This window comes from Chelonia mydas, chromosome 18, assembly GCF_015237465.2.
Source record: "Chelonia mydas isolate rCheMyd1 chromosome 18, rCheMyd1.pri.v2, whole genome shotgun sequence".
Lineage (NCBI taxonomy): Eukaryota > Metazoa > Chordata > Testudines > Cheloniidae > Chelonia > Chelonia mydas.
In genome coordinates, this window is record NC_051258.2 from 10,739,016 (window position 1) to 10,758,086 (window position 19,071).

The 19,071-nt window shown below is 38.1% G+C and overlaps 1 protein-coding gene across 13 annotated transcripts in view; it reads right to left on the bottom strand.

Moving 5' to 3' along the window:
- The window catches only part of VPS13D (vacuolar protein sorting 13 homolog D), a 199,207-nt gene that overhangs the window by 166,624 nt on the left and 13,512 nt on the right, over nt 1-19,071 (bottom strand). For all 13 annotated transcript variants that reach the window (XR_006286399.1, XR_006286398.1, XR_006286400.1 and 10 more), the window contains exons 8-21: nt 18,201-18,371; nt 17,941-18,041; nt 17,141-17,309; nt 15,053-15,145; nt 14,052-14,262; nt 13,088-13,267; nt 12,196-12,326; nt 11,259-11,331; nt 10,225-10,395; nt 9,149-9,279; nt 8,559-8,691; nt 4,816-7,041; nt 4,161-4,312; nt 1,449-2,483 (exon numbers count right to left, since the gene is read on the bottom strand). Coding sequence is in view for 10 of the 13 variants with exons in the window: in XM_043531476.1 (XP_043387411.1) it covers nt 1,449-2,483; nt 4,161-4,312; nt 4,816-7,041; nt 8,559-8,691; nt 9,149-9,279; nt 10,225-10,395; nt 11,259-11,331; nt 12,196-12,326; nt 13,088-13,267; nt 14,052-14,262; nt 15,053-15,145; nt 17,141-17,309; nt 17,941-18,041; nt 18,201-18,371 (4,977 nt within the window). In the remaining 3 variants the exon portion in view is untranslated. The remainder of the gene's footprint in view (nt 1-1,448; nt 2,484-4,160; nt 4,313-4,815; nt 7,042-8,558; nt 8,692-9,148; nt 9,280-10,224; nt 10,396-11,258; nt 11,332-12,195; nt 12,327-13,087; nt 13,268-14,051; nt 14,263-15,052; nt 15,146-17,140; nt 17,310-17,940; nt 18,042-18,200; nt 18,372-19,071) is intronic.

Below are 19,071 nucleotides of genomic sequence, written 5' to 3' on the forward strand. Positions count from 1 at the left end.
TACCCTATCCTCCTCCATATGCCTTTTCAAGACACACTTCTACTGTGACTCCTAAATTAAATCAATTCACTAACAATGGGTAGGTCAGGAGGTGGGTGTCATCCTTTTTAATAGACATTTATTTACATTAAAAAAACAAACATTCAAATTATTTGAAACCCCTCAAGTTGTACACTCGGTTATCCTTTTTAAACACAAGGACATATTACAATTACCTTCGTCCTCCTTCCCTTTCCCTCTTAACGTTTTTGCCTTGTCACAATTAGACTGCAAGACCCTTGGAGAAAAAACTGTATTCCTATGTGTCTATACAGTGCCTAGCATAATGAAGCCCCAATTTTGACTGGGGCCTTTGGGACCTAGATGGGTGCAACAACTACCTGATTAGTCTTATAAGACTCACTGGGGGGCCTCTCAACCCCAACTGAGTGCGAGTCTTAGGGAGCTGGTTGAGCACCCGCTGCACCTTAGGGATCTTAAGATTTTCAATCAACCTCCCACATTAGCTCTAGGATTGTGGGCTCCACTGAGCCTTGAGGACCATTGCTTAACCCCCCCAATCTTCCTTAGGAGGGTTCTTCAGAGGTCTCCCAAACAATCATCCTTCACAAAGTGTCAAGAGATTCATTGGGGCCTTCTTAATCCCTAACCCAGGCAAGCCTCCTGAGGCTTGGCAGGGGCCCTCAAACCTGCTCACTTGCATGGAATATACAAGCCTCAGGAGGGTCATGGTTCCATCAGTGATTCTCAGGATGCTCTTTGGGGACCCAACAAAGCCAACCTCTCCCCAGAGGCCTTATGAGGCTTGTTTATCCATGACACGGGAGGATGACCCTATTTAGGAGTCCATCAGATTCTGCCGAGCATAAGCAGCTATCTGAGATGGCTGGGGGTGATAAGTTATTGGGGGTCCAGTCAGCCAGATAAGGTTGGCAGGGAGTAGGAAGCCTTCCTGGTGTGTCCCATAAGGCTTGCAAAGGTGAGAAGGGGTTTGAGGCTCTGACTACTCTCCTACTACAGAGTAAAAAGAAAAGGAGTACTTGTGGCACCTTAGAGACTAACAAATTTATTTGAGCATAAGCTTTCGTGAGCTGACAGTCTCTCTTACTCTGATTAAGAACAGGCAAACTCCAGTATTCCAAAACACTGGCTATCCAAAACTCTTTTCTCTAAAAGTCAAATCTGCTCCCTTACCCCAATTCACAAAAAATGCAAATTCATTATTATTAACCCCTATTTTGCAAAGATTTTGTATTTTCTTCCAAAGACTTTTGTATAATTGGGAGTTACCATACAGGTTTTATATATATTGTGTGTAGGATACATATGAATGACCACCACTGTAAATATAAAATGTTAACTTGAATTAAAACACAACTAAAATTTGCATAAAGCAATGTGTTATGGAAACACACGTGGTCAACGTCCAGCATCTCTATTTCTAGTACCTTAAGGTTCAGCTTGGTGTTTACAGGATCCTGAACTTCAGAAGTTGATAAGATACTTGCTTCCGACTTCACCATCTGCTGAATATCCTCAGGCTGCAGCTTCATAGCATGGTTATCAGCAGTGGATCCAATCCCAAAAAAATCCAATATCACCACCCAGGTTTGCAAAGTTATTAAAACATCTAGACAGTTGAAATCAACATCCACACTACGGTTAATTTTGTTATAGCGAGAAGAAAATTCAGAATGTTTCTTGTCCACTAGGAATATATTGATATGAACCAATGAATCATCAAAGTTATTTTTTCCAGAAGGCACCTTGGACTTGTTTAATGTCGGAGAAGGTGGGGGGGTCAAAGGATATTCAGAGTCAGCATCTTCTTTTTGTGTTTTACGGGAGGCACAAGTTGGTCTTTGGTACAACTGAAAGACATTTGGTGCTTCTTCCATGTGGGAAGGGAGGGAACGTGGCATGTCTGGATATTCTACATTGGATACTGAAGGGCAAGATTGGGAAAGATATTCCTTGTGCACTAAACCGGATGGTTTGGGTGCTCCACGGGACACCATGAGGTTCTTGTGCATAGAGTCTGGACTTTTTTCCAACAGGTCTTCCATCAGCAGAGAACGCAAGGTAATCTGAATGGATAAAGTATGTGGATGATCCTTAGAGAATTCAACATCAAAATCCTGAAACTTTACGCTGACCAGACCTTGTGCTCCAAGTGTAAGATCTCCACATAACTGAACCTGGAGTTCTGAAATATGAAAGTTTGCTTGAATCTGGGTAAAAGATTTTGTTTCCCTAATAGGCATTGACTTGTTTGGAACAGCAGAAAAGCTTGAATGGCTGAACAATCCATTCTCCTTCCGTTCATTCGAGAACTCTGAGCCTACACTGCGAAGCGTTACTGAAGGAGAACTAGGACAAGTTGAAGATGTAGAACTGGATGCAAATTTATTCAAATCTTCATTGTAAATTAAATTGTCAAGGGTTTGCAAAACTTGCTCATATACGTGTTTTGCTAAGACCACCTGCATTTAAAAATAAACAGTCATAAGTCTAGTATCTATTAATATTTTCCAAGCTCAGCAAGTGTGTAAAAAAAATCTCAATATTTTCTTACTATTAAAATATCATTGTTTCAAGTACACTCAGCCCCAACAATTAACTTGCATTAAAGTTCTGAAAACATCATGTAGCAAATCTTGAAAAACATTCTACTCAGAATCAATACTGCTTAGGTGTATCTGCTTCCCTCCATTCACCACCTCCACCATTGTTACTCGATTTTTAAGAACATTCACGTGAAAAAGGCATTTAAATTCTTAACATTTGATCTGTTCTACAGCTGCTTCTTCACATGAAGTCATAATCTGCCGTGTCAGGCCATCATAATTTCCACAACAACTAATCAATGTCACAGGGAGAGGATTAGTCTTTTAAAAAACAACACGGGCTCAATTCATGGTGAATGTTTGAAATACACTACATTCTGTTTCAGACTGAAGCCAGTATAGGCCTGACTAGAGAGATCCTGCCTACAGCACAGAAGCTGGTACACAAACTGAACTGTTCCACAAATTCAAGATTTCAACATCTCCAGTAGCACAAAGCTTGTGTTGGAAACACCAAACTAAAAATCAGGGGATTCAATCCCAAGGAGAAAAATACAATATTTTGGATCAATGATAACTTTGTGTTCAGTTACAGAAACAATTTCATCTTCTAAATGCCACTTCATGCCATAGTTTTTGCCGGAATTGGATTTTTTTTTAAATTAATGCTGGTGAAAGTTACCAGAATGACAGCTCTGAAGCGTTAATTCTTCTGTTTATCCACAGAACAAGTACAGCATGAGCAGAGACAGTATAAGCTTCCCAACACCATCCGAAACAACTTGACCTTGAGGAAACACTTCTGGGATGAGAGGAAAGCCAACTTCCTACTGTTATTTGTAGCAGTGTGTTGGTGCAAAAGCACCTAATTAGCCCCTGCCCAGTCAGCTCCCATCAGGGGAAACAGATTGGGGATAATGGAAAAGGCCTGATGCCGGCCTGAGGATTGGAAACACCTGCTGGCCTCACAAGCCAAGGGCTATAAAGGCCGGGAGGGAGCCAGCAGGCAAGGGAGCAGTCACTCAGGGAGGGAATTGGAGGTCTCCTAGCTGAATGCTGACTCTGCCTGTAAAGGAGGTAACTAATCTTGTAAAGCTTGTCTATAGATAGACACTGGTGGTGGGATAACTAAGTAAATAAAGACACAGGCGTTGCACAACCCTGAAGCCTCTCTGAGCCTTATTGGGGGCAGCAAGTGGGCCCCAGGAAGAGGGGCAGGACGTGAACCCTGTTACATGATTGAATCGACTTTGTTGAGATTCCTAACAAGCATGCCAATTAGGACAATGGTAGTGGGGGGTTCTTGGTGGTGTGGACGGAGGATGACTAGGAATGAAAGACCGTCAACTCATTTCAAGCAGACTACCAAAATGCCTTATGATACTAACTTCTGGACAACATTGCCCTGGGTTAGATTTGAACTGGCAATATAGAGGTAGAATTCTGCATTCCATTTTCCAGTTCCCTAAGCAACCCAGTCCATGACATTGTTCTTCTATATCATCAAAAAAGGATTTTTAATAAAAAAATTGCTCTATTCAACTGTGGAGTAAAACATCTATATTAATGCTGGTAAATATTAAATTATTATACCTGAAGAGGGTTGACAAATTTCCCCTCGATTCTCATAATGCTTGATATTCCAAAGTCTTCATTATTCAAAGGGAACGTCAAATCTAAATCTCTGTCTGTTGGGATCTTCTCCAATTTAAACTGGATAGTGGTGTTGTTCAGAATGTGGAAAGCTGTTATTAAAAGACATACATACATTTTTTATCCCCAACATCTACAGTATGAAATACTAATCACATCATACTGAAATGTGTCAAATTAAAATAAAGGCAAAAATTACATCACCATGGAATATATAATTACCTGGAGACTGCAACTGGCTCTCTTTTCTTATGGGACTGAATAAGCACAGCCCAGAAAAGACAACATAATTCTGCTTTTGCTGATCTAATTCTGACTCTTTCGGTTGCTCTAAAAAAAATTTTTTTTTTTTAAATTGTAGTTTTGATTACATTTTAGCAAAGCTGTGCATGGAGGCAACTATTCAGTTTTCAGATTAGGAATGCAAAATCTGGATACAAATAAATGTGAATTTGTCCACATTGTAATTAGATTCCCCAAGCAGCACGTTTTATGAAAAGCCTCTTTTTAAACAGATATTTATTTAAATATGCTCAGGTTGTAATACTACTTGTTAGCTAAAAGAAATAAACCAGAGTTTTTCCATGTTACTTACCATGACCTTTATGTAATGATTCAAAAAAATCATGACGAGTAAAGTTGGATTCCTCCTGGATAGTAACACTGGAAGTACCTGAAGGAGGGTGTAACCCCTGAGTCATCTCACTGGCAGACTCCTTCCTGACCATAAACTGGTTGCTATTTAAAGAATACATTTTAATATCTTTAATTTCAACTTGCAGTCTGTCACTTCTAGACTCATCTTCTCCTGGCACAAAATTCTGAATAGATATTTGTCCTAGATGCCCTACAAGCAGTTCAGGGCTACCTGGCTTGCGAGGTATTGATACAATTGGTGACTCAACATTTACATTTAAGATAAGCTTAATGGTATCAGTTTTGAGAGACGATGGTCCAAACCCATCTTCTTCATTATCTTCTAAATTGAAAGGGTCTCTTGATCGTGGTGTTGTATCAAACAGAGAAACCATTTCACTGTACTCAGCAGTTTTAGTTGCCAGGACAGAGGTAACTTTTGTCGCTGCTGTCTTCAGCATGCTGCGGAAATTCTCTTCCAATTCATCCATGGATAAAGTTAGTTCTTTCAGAAATTTAGCCGAGTGGTTGTAATGTAAAGAAGCCATTTTGAGGTTCAGGCAGCATTCTTCTTTTGACTGCTCTACAAAATTGAAGCTCAAAGCATCTGGGAGGCTACTTTCCTCATCGAGCCTGACAAATACAGATTCAAAGTAGCCAATATCATTGATGAGATTTTCATACCTTACTGTATTCCCTATGCTGACAACATACTGGTTCTTAACGTTATCTTGTGTCAGATCCATAAGGTGCAAGCAGCCAAGAGAGCCATTTACATCCAACTTGCTACACATGGAGACGTTAACTTTGGTGCCACCAATGCTCGCTGTTGCAATTTTTCTGCCATATTTTTCTCCATTTGTCATTCCAACTGTCCTAAGGAGGAGTATATTTAGCCAGTGAATGTCCACTGCTACTTCTATATTTCGTGCATGGGTAGACTGAAAGGTTTCCTGCTCCCTGAAATTTCTTTCCAAGTCAGTCATTAAAGGCTGAGGGCTAGAATCTTCTTTTTTCTTTGGGAAGGATTTCTGGAGAAACCCGATCAGCTCAACAATTGTCTCTGGGTTAAGAATGATATCCAAGTTGTTCACCTGCACTGATATCACTTGGAGTGTGCTGTCCAAATTCATTGACGGGCATTCTGCACTCACAAATTGATATTCCAGTTTAATCAAAGATTCTTGATCTTTTGCATAATTACCAGATGAAACATTTGAGGCTGCTGCACATTTCTCTGTCAAACTGGCCACATAAATTGGACAGGCTTCATTTGGTCCATAAATAGGAGACTGTGCCCTACTATCTCGAAGACTTCCTGTTGGAACATCAAAACTAAGATTCTTGTGAGAAGCCATTAAAAGATCAAAATCAGAGCCATATGTTTGCATAGTGTCAACCAGTAATAAGCCATGAACAGTTAGGGACACTTCTGCATCATAAGGCCTCTTCACAAAATGGGCATTGGTGCCAAAAACCTTGAGTACAGAGATATATCGCCCATTGCTTTCAACACCTAGCTGCATACAGTTAACTTTAAATTCAGCTAAAAGAAGTTGAGACTCTACAAGTACCTCCCTAGTACGTTGTTCAACCATCATAACACTCTGTGTTAAATTCATTACAGAATCATGCAAACTTCCACGCTGGTCTACTTCTGTGAAAATCTTCTCTTTCCCTATGTGTAAAGCATCTGGGGACTTAGTTTCAGATGTACTCAGCCTTGCAAAACAATTCTTCAAAGCTGATATTTTATCCTCATTGATATGTATTTTCAGGTCTGGTAAATTCCCAGATAGGACAGCTCCTGGGTATTTTGGATCAGAGGTGTATATCAATCTGCGCTCCAACTGCAAATGAACATTGAATTTTTCTACCACATGAGTTGGACCCACATCACTATCCTGAACATGTTTCCAGTTATCTTTCACTCGTCCAACCATGATCTGAAGATCCATAAATGACAACGTGTATCTCTCATACATTTTTTTACTCATTAAGTGTGCCTGTAGTTGCTCTTCACTGATTTCTAAGCCAGCCAATTCAGATGTTTTGATTCCACTACTTGTGGTAGCCTCAGACGGTGGGGTATTGGGAGGAGTTGCAAGAGGTGTTTTATATTCATCATCACTCAGTTCTTTGACCTCTGATGACAAACCACCTGCACCCTTCTTTTTAGACTCATCTGTAGATTAAAAAGGATGGACTCATCAAAATCACACATTCTTTTCCTTTGGACACTTCTAAAATATTGATCTTGTTGTATGTTTTAATTTTAAACAAAAGGTCAAGAAATTGTCAAGTGCAATATTCATGTAGTACCTGATCTCTTATCGCTAGATTTGATAACAGTAAGAAAGCAAAAAGAAAAGTAACCACTATATTTCTGGCACGTGGTGCAAAAGTGACAGATGTAACATATTTAAAAAATCCATTTTAAAAATTACACTTGTGAATTTTTGTTAACTATTAAAATATATTATTATAATTACATTACTACTATTACTGAAGGAGATTAGAGGAAAATATTTTTTCCTATGTCGATGTGATGCACTTGACAACACATTGGGCCTGATTCAAAGGTCACTGAAGTCAGCTAATTCAAGACTAAATTGACTTCAATGGGGTCAACCCTTCTGTCTAATCAACTTTACTGTCCATAGAAGAGAATCCATAAAAGACTAATCTTGCAATTTCCACCTTTGTTTCTGTGTGGTTTAAACGCAGCATGAGAGGAGAGAAAAATCATGCCACTCAAAAGAATCTAATTCCTCTTTAAACCTTACTAGAGAACCCAAATGGATGTTGTGAAAATAGTTTACTCAGAGTTTGCCCGGTTCAAACCATAACGTAGCAGTTACTAAAAAAGGCTGTGAAGACCTTGCAGAAAATGGTTTGTCGATATGCTAGCAAGAGGTAGAATGGTATGTCGAAGGACCTTGAGGGTGAAATCCTGGCAAAACTCCCATTGGCATCAGTGGGATCAGGATTTTACCCAGGACTGTAGAGTTTATCAGCATCATACTATTTTCCACTGAGGAGACGTTAAAGATTTCTTTTAAGGTTAGATATCTTCCTTTTCAAAAACGAGTATTAAATAGAGAAATCCAATGTAATAATAACTGTTACTTAGATATACTACATTTTAAGCAGATTTGGTTTTATCTAAAAGCTTAATTTTTTTTATGGTGTTTGAGTTTCCTTTTCAGTTTTTGTACACTACTATCGGCACTGTGGCTTGGCTTAGTTATAAAAGTAATTGTTTTATTTATTGGATAGTTAAAAAAAAAAATTCCTTTCACTCTCGCCAGCTAGCCCTTGGCAAATGCCAAGAGTACAGCCTCACAGGGCTTCACATTTTGGAGGCCATTTTCAAAACATGCTTTCTCTGGAACAGCTGTCTCAGACTCTAAACCTTTCTGATTCTCTGAGACAAGAATCCCCAGTCTGCTCAAATGTGCCAGACACACAGGTTACAGATGTGAATGGCCATAGGCAGACTTCAGATTTCATACTAGGTCCTGTAGAGGTAAGGCCAGCCCTGGACTAAAGTTTACCCCCACCCATCCTCCCACAATAAATATGGTGTTAATACTAGTAAAACTGTATGTGTGCCCAGGCAAATAGAAGAATGCTAGAGGGGGGAACGGGGGGTTCCTACCATATACATGTAAACAGATACAGTTTATTTCAAGGCCATACCTTGAGAATTAGTTAGTAATATTCTCCCCAGATCCAATACTACTAACACTGGGTCCACAAATTTGAAGTCATCAGGAAAGATCACCTGAGGGGCAGAAATATCAAGGCACACTGTCCAACGTTTGCTGTTTTCCTGAAAAAAAAAAAATAAAAATATTTTCTTCCCATTCACAAAACAAATGCAAGAGTCAATCCTATCCAAATTATAAATTCTCCACTGATACTAAGGTACCTGTATAAGCATAACATGCATTTGACAATGTTTTATGAAAAAGTATCAGAGCCCAAATATTTCCTTCTCAGAGAAAAGATCCTTTAATTTTTTCTCTTGTTATAAAAGCTACTTATGACATGTACATTACTAATACAATTATCCTTCAATTTTTAGGAAGGGCAAAGTAGTTTCCAAGATCAGTTGAAAGATGATTACTACGTACTTGGAGAGAATTTTTCAAAAAAGCTCAACACCCAACAGCTCCTATTGATTTCAATGGGAACTTGAAATTTGGGAAACTTTGTAGATCCCTTCCATGTTTCAGAACTAATATAAAAGGCAAGGAAACAAAACACATTTCTGAGAAAAAACTTACAATGAAATCTCCCACTAGTAAACGATCAATCGTTTGCCTGATTTCAGCTTTTGTCTGCATTTTTAGTTTGTTGTACTGTCTTCTAGCCGCTTCAGCCACTCTCACCTCTAGCTCAGACTGATATCCAAAGCCTGCAGGAAATATACAAATCTGACTATGCATAATTTTGTTCACATATCGCTGAATCAGAAAGTAGTAGTGAGAATTTATTTACTGTGACTTATAAAAATGTAAACTATGTTGTTATTTTTTCCAGGAAAGTGCATAACAACAGACAGCCAAAAATTGCATCTATAAGCTGGAGTGACCATTCCCAATAACAGCCCTAAACACTAACTGTATTACAAATGATTATTCGGCAAAAACAGAGCTTTTAAGCAAACAAAGGATTTCTTAAATCCTTGTGTGAACATTATGGTGGGTCACACCTTCCATTTTAATTTCCTGAACAAAATCTGACTAAATGTACTCAAGGGAATTTAAGGAAGGGCTATGAGGCAGCCAAAATCCTTCCTAATTGTATCCATGTCCCTTGAGGAACATTCTGATCTTGTAAAAAGGAAGGAAAACTATTTCTATACTAGGTCTGTGCCATATCTTGCTGCTATCAAACTCTTAGTATTCAAATACTAAGGATTCAAAAAGAATCATTTATTGTTCCTTATTCTCACCCTTTCTGCCCTCAGAAGCAAACATACAGAGCTGAAGTTCTAATGGCAGCTGACATGAAAGTTCAAGCTCAGGTCTTAAGCCCCCAGGTCAAGCAAGGATTAGTTCAGTGAAGCTCTATCCTTATGGAAGAGACACAGCAACTGTAAAAAGGAAGACACTCCCTCTGACAAATCCAAGAGTGGCAACGACAGACTTGAGAGAGGGACAGATTGTGATAATGTGGCATCTACAAGAGTAGTCAATTAAAGGTGGAAGTGTAGGGAGATATCCTGAAGGCATGCCCTTTCTGCTTCAGAAATCAAGAGAAGCCCTGCACTATTTCCTGATTTGAATTTACAATGGAAACTTTTATTGCCGCTTTACCGGAGTAAATATGAGAAAAAATATCAAACAAAAAGGTTAACCTGAGGTATGAACCCTTCCCTTGTAGAAGAAATCGGCTACTTTCTTAATGGCTTGTGGATTGTAAATAATATTTAGAGGTCTGGTACTGACTTCCAGGCGTCTCTCAAAATTGCTGTGGGCTGGGTTTCTCTCATACAGCATCTCAAATACTGGTGCATCGGGGTCTGCATCTGAATCAACAAAAGAATATAAAAGCAATTCTCTCTAAAGTAGGAGTATGGAGGGTATAAAAATCAATTTTTCGTTTGCATGGGGGTGGTTAATATCTGATGATCATTCATACTATAGTATTTAAATTTTTTTAAAATACAATGGATATGCATCAAAAGCAGCTCAATTTAAAAATTAACATTCATAGACTAAGGCCAAAAGAGACCATCATGATCATATTTTCTGACCTCCTGCATACTGCTGGCCCCAGAACCTCACCCACCCACTCCTGTAATATACCCCTAACATCTGGCTGAGTTAGTGAAGTCCTCAAATCATGATTTCAAGTTACAGACAATCCACTCTAGTTGAAACCAGCAAGTGACCCTCACCCTATGCTGCAGAGAAAGGCGAAAACCCCCCAAGGTCTCTACCAATCTGACCTGGGGGGAAATTCCTTCCCAACCCCAAATATGGCAATTAGTATTTGTCTACAATTAAACGACTAAAATTTTCAGAACTGGGTACCTAAAGTTAGGTTCCTAACTCAAGCAGCAATCTCATTTTCAAAGATGAGTATCTGCAGTTCCTATTGAGTTCAATTTATCAAAATCAGGCCATTTGTTTAGGTGCACAACAACCCCACCTTTGCAAATCAAATTTGCAAGATTGATCTCTGAGCCCATGCAAAGCCCCATTGACTTCAGCGTGGGAGATATCCTGCAAGTTTCTCTACGCAAGTCCAGAGCCTAAATATGGATTTCGGAGCCTAACATCAGACACCAACATTTGAAATTTTTTAGCCTAAGTATTTCACTAATACATTTTTCAAATGCATAATCTGGTTGCCTGCTCAGATCAGGCATAATAATGAAAATATTACCAGTGCTCCTATTAGTCATTTCTGAAGATGAAGTTTGGAGACCAAAGGAGGAGACGCAGCCAACCTCTTTTTGCTAATTAGAAAAAAAAAAAAAAATTGAAGACCATCAAACTGAATATAAAAATAAGCCATTTAGTGTACATACCCAAATTTAAGTTGTGTTTTTCCTTATTTTATTTGTTGCTAATTTTAGAATGCAATGTGATTTGTAATAATTACTATGCCATTATGTCATGTATTTTTTCTTCATATAACCAATAATGAAAGAAAGGAAAACAATTTGCATATGAACATATAAGGAGGAAAAGCTATCTTTCTTAGTCAACAAGCTGATTGTAAGTGGAAATCACATTTCTACAAATGTCAGAACATTATAGTTAATAGACTTCAAGTCTTCAAGGCTAAAGCAAAATCAAATCTTTCATCCCTCTCTGGCAGAAACACTTAAATTCTTCAGTAACAATACTAGAAAAAAAGTTCCTGGATTGTACGTTTGTAGTCTTGAACTAAATGCAATTGAAGGAAGTCCTCCATGGGAACCAAGGTTTTTTGGGGAGGGGAGAAGGGGAGAGTTGGTAAATAAAGCAAAAAAAAAAACTCTCTAGCTAATTAAGCAGCAGCACTTATCATTCCAAAACTAAATTCAGTCCAACAACTGGCTCTGTATAGTAATATACAAAACAACAGTCCCAAAGATTAAAAACAGGAAGAGCTTATGGAGGATCCTTGCAGAGAAAAAAAGCCAAAGTTCATTCAGACATTTTCCAGTTTATAGGTTTTCTTCTGTGCTTATGATGCAAATGCTTCATACTAAGATACATAAGAAGATTAACATCAGTATTTTTACACTCATATTTTGCCATTTTTTTTTATTTAAATATCAATCCTGAAATGGCAACAGTACTATATCAAGATGTAATTGCATTCTTTTACATACAGGATTAGGGAAGACAAGAACAGGAAATATGGTCCCTTCTGTTGCTAAATCTCGCAGAAAAAGGCCACCCAGTTGAACTGTGAGAAGGGAAGAATTTTTGCGGGGAAGGGATTCTGCTAAGATCTTTACACCTGAAAAATAAAGACATAAGTGGCTGTATTGAATTCTAGAGAGAAAACATGACAATAAATGTATTTATGGATGACAGATACAAGTGTCATCTTACATATTCATAAGCAAGCTAAGAAACAAGACAAGAGCTAAGACTGGTTAGTTATGCTTCACTGACAGCCTTTTAAACCATCAGTTTCTCATTGCTAAGGTTTCCTCAAATTGAAGAATTAAAGCTCTTGCACTATAAGGGGATTTTTTTTATTTTATATTTATTTATTTATTTAGCAAGTAATATGGTTAGAAGTGTCTGCAAATATTTGCATCAAAATGTTGAAAAAATGCATTTTGGGATAGATGAACAGAATTGTTGCACATTTATTTCTACAAATGTATTATCTGAACTAAGGACTAAATACCAGAAAAAAAACTCAAATTTATAGAATTATATTACTGTGAAACTGTTCAAATATCTGAAAGTAAAAAGTAAAAAGATTTACTACCACTCTATACATAATAAAACAAATGAAAGTTCAATAAATTACTTTCGTATTCATAATCCTCAATTACCTACTTCAATCCTAAAATAATTAAAACTGTCAAGGTATATACTAACAAAACATGGGCTTACCAAGGGAAGTGAGACCTGAACTTGAATGGTTTCAGTACCGTTCCATGACATTAGCTCAGTCATGAGTGGCTATACAGTATTGTTTATAAAGCAGGGAAAGCTCTTGTCCCATTTTAGGTATGACAACTATCAAAATTTGAAAAATGTTACCTGAAAATTCCAGCTGCATGAAAGCACTTTCATTTGTACATGGAGTCCTCTTCTCCTTATGCAACAAGGTAACAGTGCCACCGTGCAACTGGAGATTTAATTTAGCAAACACATGATCTCTCTTTGTAAATGTGTTCATACTGGAGGCATCGGCAGCTGGATCAAAAAATTCATCGGCAACTAATTTAAAAAGGAGAACAAGGTGAGTTTAACAAACAAGCTACAAGACAACTAGTGAGCAAAAACTTGAGACTTAATTTTCTATGAAGGACAAAGATAGCCCAACTATGGGGGTGGGGATGGGAGGAATGAACAAGTAGACAACAGCTTATTATCTGTTCAACCAGAGCTGAGAAGTCTGTACTTCTCCTGCAATAGTTATCACTACAAACAACTTAAACAGTACAGGCAGCTGCAACCTTTATGCTGCTTTAGAAATTAGCAATCAACTAATAGAAAAAACCCACAGAAGTTTTAATTCAGTTTTAGTCAGTGATTAAGAAAAAGATATTTTTTAAATATTTCTCCTTTATACGTATTTATTTAGAAATTTAAGTCTACATCTCTCTCCTTTTAATGATACGAATTTTAAAAATCATTTCAGTTCATCTTTAACAAGTATTTAACTGAGGGAACACCTACAGTGAAGGGGGGAGAAAAAAAAAAAAAGTCCGATTGTAGCAAGCCTCCGAGCCTGTGCCAACTGACTTTGGCTTGTGAGGCTTGCACTACAGGGCTAAAAATAGAAATACAGATATTCCCATTCGGTTTGGATCCCAGCCTCTGAGACCCATGCCCCTCACTGGGTTTTAGAGTCCAGGATCCAACCGAAGCAATTTACACTAATATTTTTAGCCCCTTAGCACAAGCCCAAGTTAGTTGACTCAGGCTCTGAAACTCATTTTTTCTTTCCAATATGCACATGCCCTAAGGTGATAATTTTGAGAAAAAAATATTACCATACCCAGTATGTCTTCTGGATTCCACTGTTCTTGTGTTTCTGGTAGCAGTCCCTCAAAAGGTTCACCTTCGTATGTTTGCTGAGCGTATCCATACCAGCCCCCCCACCCAGGAAACCAAGACTGAAGATACTGCAGCATCCCTCTGCTACTGCTGCGTTCAGGGTCTACAGTAGGAGACACTCCAGGGGACTCAGACAAAGGCTCTTTAAGACTCTGTTCCAAATAAACAAAATCAAACACACACATTAGGATAAACAAAAGAAAAGAACCTTTGTCTTAATCCAGAATGTATTATTTCTTACTATGATTCCATCTACTATTTATTTACTGAACTTTCCTAAGCATAAATACCATACAATGCTGTTTTCACTTGTCAAATATATTGCTGTGTTGTCTAAACCGACTATCATCAGAATCTTGTTTTATACATTGTAAAAATATTACCACAGTTAGCTACGGCATATTTTTAAACGTATGTATGAGTTAACAGTTCTGGACTTATCCAGATCAGTTTCTTAATTTTTCTTCGTTACTCTATCAACCTAACTGTTGCCAGAATCATTTGTCATGCACCCTAACCATAGCTCAATCAATAAGCATTTACTTTTCATCGAACTCTCACTCAGGATTACAATCAGTAGTCAACATTACTTCTTATGAAATGAGCCTTAAAGGGTCAGTGTTTGTACATTTATAAAAAGGACCAACTCTGCACTATTTATTCCAGGAAAATTCCATTACAGGTTTCAGTCTTAGTTCTCTCTTTTAATATTAAAGAGGAAGAGGAGTTGCTAGTGTGGAGCTCAGGCACCCTAATAATAGCACTCAGCATATCACAACTGAAGAATCTGAACATGATTGTGGTTTTAGCACTGGCATCACACTGCTCAGCATGAATATACTGTTCATGCTACAATACCTTTTACAATGAGGACGATACAATTTCTTGTAATACTGCACCTTTAGATTCTCAATATTACCCAGTGTGCAGAAAGTCACTCACCTCAGCTACGTCATGGAATTTGTCATAAACAATCTCACGTAAAATCTTCATCTCCTCAAATGTCTGCTCTTCTTCAATACGATGCATTTCTTCCTGCAGTAGCAAAAAAGTATCTCTGTGCTGGTTCACAGGCAATTAAAGCTTTATACTCTTCAAAAAATACACTCAGACGGAGATTCTTTCAAGCATCTAAGGGATTTAGCAGCACAAATGCACAGATTTTCACTGGGACATGTGCTCCTAAATCCCATAGATGAATTTGAAAGTCTCTACAGAAGATACCGGAACGCAGACATTTAATGGGAATCAACGGCAATTTGTTCATTTGATACACAATTAAACTGAGTTCAAATATGCATCTACGCTGCAGGCACATAAGAGCCAAAACTGGAATTCAATTAATGAAAATGGACAAGGAAATCTATGAAACTACTTTCTGTCAAGGGAATTCATTCCTCGAGGCATTAGAGACAGTGTACTTGGTAGTCCTGTTCCAACTCTTGCATGATAAGCGAGGACTTGGATTGCCTACAACACCAAACACGTGTGTGTGTGTGAGAGAGAGTGATGGTGGGGGGTGTTGCACAAAGCGACTTGCAACCCTAGAAGAGCTGTTTCTTGGATGCTTGAGGGATCTTACTAATAGCAAAAAATATGTATATATATAAAACCAAAGATGGTTTTCAGTGCCAGAAAAAGGCTTGCCTATTAAGTATTGTTTCCAAACTTTGTGACAGGGTATAGAGATACTCAAATCCAATTTCAAAGAAAACAATTTGATATCATACTAAGTAAAAATTTACAAAATTAGTGAAATAGACATTTTAAAAAACTACATTAAAAAGTTATCTAGGTTACAAAGTCAAGCCCTCTCTGTGCACTGCATGAGGTAGTGGTCTATGGAAAAAATGTTATAATGGAATTAAAGATAGTATCAAACTGATAGGCATAAAGAACCAAAATGAAGGCTGCATCAGGTGGCAACCATATAGCTGACATTCCTTAACTTTTAAGTGCTTTATTTTGCAAACTAAATAACATTCCTTTAACAGTTTTCTGTATGAAATTTTCTAGGTGTGTAGTTTTCTTAAGAAATTAAAAAAAACAAACATTCTGCTTTGTACAGCTAACCACCCACCTATCATGCATCATCAGCAAGATTTCAGCCATGAACCTGCAGCAAAGCTTGAGCTAAGGACTAACTACATTAGCTGGCTATCGGAGGATATAATCCTGGGGATGACGGGAAGGGAGAAGGAGGGAATGGAGTGGAGATGAACTACTGGGGCTACGAGCTGGGTCTGATCAGGTGAATGGGGAGAGCACAACCCACGTCTGTCCCCATCTCCCAGAAGCTAGGGGAATGCGTGCCTCATGGGGGAAGATGGGCCACTGGGGCCCTGTGTCAGGTGGTGGTCAAAGGGGAGCCCAGGTCAGCTCTCTCCTTCTGCTCCTGTCACCGCAACAGCTCTGGAAGCTCCAGAGTGTTCCCAATACAATATGTGCTGCTGCTGTTTTGGCAAGTAATGCAAGTAGGGAATACATGAGAACAAAGGTCTAAAGGATTGAACCCCTTGTCATGAGCACCATAACTTTCTCTTAAAAATTCTAAATAGCTAAACACCACTGCAAACTGCAGGAAAACTGAATAGCAATTCTGTCTTCCATTGGAAAACCGAAAGAATTACCTTAAACATAAACATTTACTTTTCCTATGCTTCCCACCTCCCAGTATGGAAGGCTTGGGACACTATCTAGTTTTGCATTTTGAAAGACTTCAGATAGAAGTTTCCTTCTTCATCTATGAAAAGATCAGCATGAATAATTAGTGAAAAAGCACCATTGATAATTGCGCGAAACAAGTAACGGCTCCAGGAAAGATCATCTGTTACACTACAAAGAGATTCTGTAAGTCCTAAAAACAATTTGCTGCCACACAACATATTGTTTAGCAAATTTAAAATAACTCTACAGTTAAATTTGAGGTAAATTTTAAAACAAGAACATAAGCAAGACGCATTTAGTTTCATTTTAAAAAGATGCTCGGGTCACATATCTATACTGTACAGTACTTGCAAATTTCAATACCTGTTCCGCCACAGACAGCGGGATGCCTTTTAACTGATTGTAATACATATCTGTGTAAGACACTGCATCTTGGGCCCGGTGTAATGCGAAGTCCCAGGTAGAATGTTGCCTCTGCTCTCTGATTTCTGAAAGATTAGCGTTCAAAGCAAAGATCCACCATTCTCGGCAGCTAAAACACATCAAATGAATACATTTCCAGTTAGTTTGATTCGTAATCCAGAGGAAAGGCCAAGTGAGAAAAATAGAGGGTCGCTAGCCAGGAAATAAATGGGCACCACAGCCTCAATGGCACGTCAACCCAGCATGTCCTACTACTGCAGTAAGAAGCGCTACCTTCATTTCATCAGCTCCTATGACCTTTATTCTTAATACAGATCTGTGAACTGAGCATGTGGGATTCCCCACCTCTTCAACCAAAAAAAAGCCCACTCATTCCAAAGGGGAGGGGGACAAAACTCCAATGCTATTTTCATTGTTTCATCATTTCATTCTTATAACTTGTGACAGAAGCACTTAAGAGCTTTGGATCAGAGCAACTTTTATTTTAGGTATAAATCCAAATTAAATTAAATAAATATACAGCAATAATTCAACTGATAGAGCACAGAATATTAGAACTATAATTTCAATTTTATTGCTAAATTCTGTGCACCACATAATCACTAGCTACCACCTTTGTGATTTTTGCCCTAACTTTAGACTAAACAGTGTTGTTCAGATAAGTGTAAAACAAACATAAGACTGCATAAAAGGGTATTTTACATCATTACATAAAAATATCAGTAGTATAAAAAACTTACTTGTCAGCTATCGTAACCTTTGGTTTCCATTTCCTGAACTTTAGCTGTCGCTCTTTTCGATCCAGTTCCTTTAAGAACCCCATGATTTGTTGATACTGCATCTTTTAATAAAACAGCATATAAATAAATTAGGCAGTGTTAATGTATTCTGTTAAATTACTGCACAATGATTAAATCTCAATTTTATGTTCTGTGGGTCAACTGAAAATAAACATCTAAAGCATGATCTGGAGAAGCGATTCACTGAGAAACCATTTTACCTGTGAAAGTTTTAATGGTATTGTCTCAAGCTGGATATCACACTCAAGCCGTGGTGTATGTCGTGATCTTAAAGGCTCCTTAGAACAGTTTCTCTTGAGGAGAGCTGAAGTACATACAGGCTCCATGATGTAATTATGATCACGGCTCTCCATACTTTTGTCCATTGCTTCCTGTGAGTTACAAGCAAATTCAATCTGTCACTGCATATAACACACATACACAATTTATCTAAATGACAATCTGCTGATGAGGAATCTACTAGGTGTATTACACTGCTGGAATTCCGTCTCCTTTAACCAGATTTTCTCCTCATGAAATAATTGTTGTCAAGAAGGTAATCTTGTTTAAATAATATTTGGGGAAATTATTTATACAGTGCCACAGCTGTGCAAGGTATTTCACATTTCTATAGTGTCTTCAGAGGTTCTCAAAGCACTTTATAAAAATGAATGAATTTGGTCTAACACCACTCCTATGGAGGTAAGAAAATATCCCCATTGCATAGATAAATACACTGGGGCATAAAAAGATGAAATTATTTACCAAAGATCATACAGAAGTTGGGGGAAATGCTGGTCCAATTTTTAGCCACAAAACCATATTTTGCATAGTAACTGAAAAGAAAAACCCAGCCTCTGTCCTTTGGCACCCACAATCTAAAGCTGTAAGATCCGCTCAGGTACACTCTTGAATCCTGAACGGACGCCCTCTGAATTCAGTGCAACTTGACACAGATATAAGATCCAATAGCCATACTGAGTCCTAAATTAGACCAAGACGACATCCTAACAAATGAAGAGGTGGAACAAAGAGACCAGTAAATACAGAGAGTGGAACACTGCTTTTAGGAGAAGATTATCATGTTGAGAG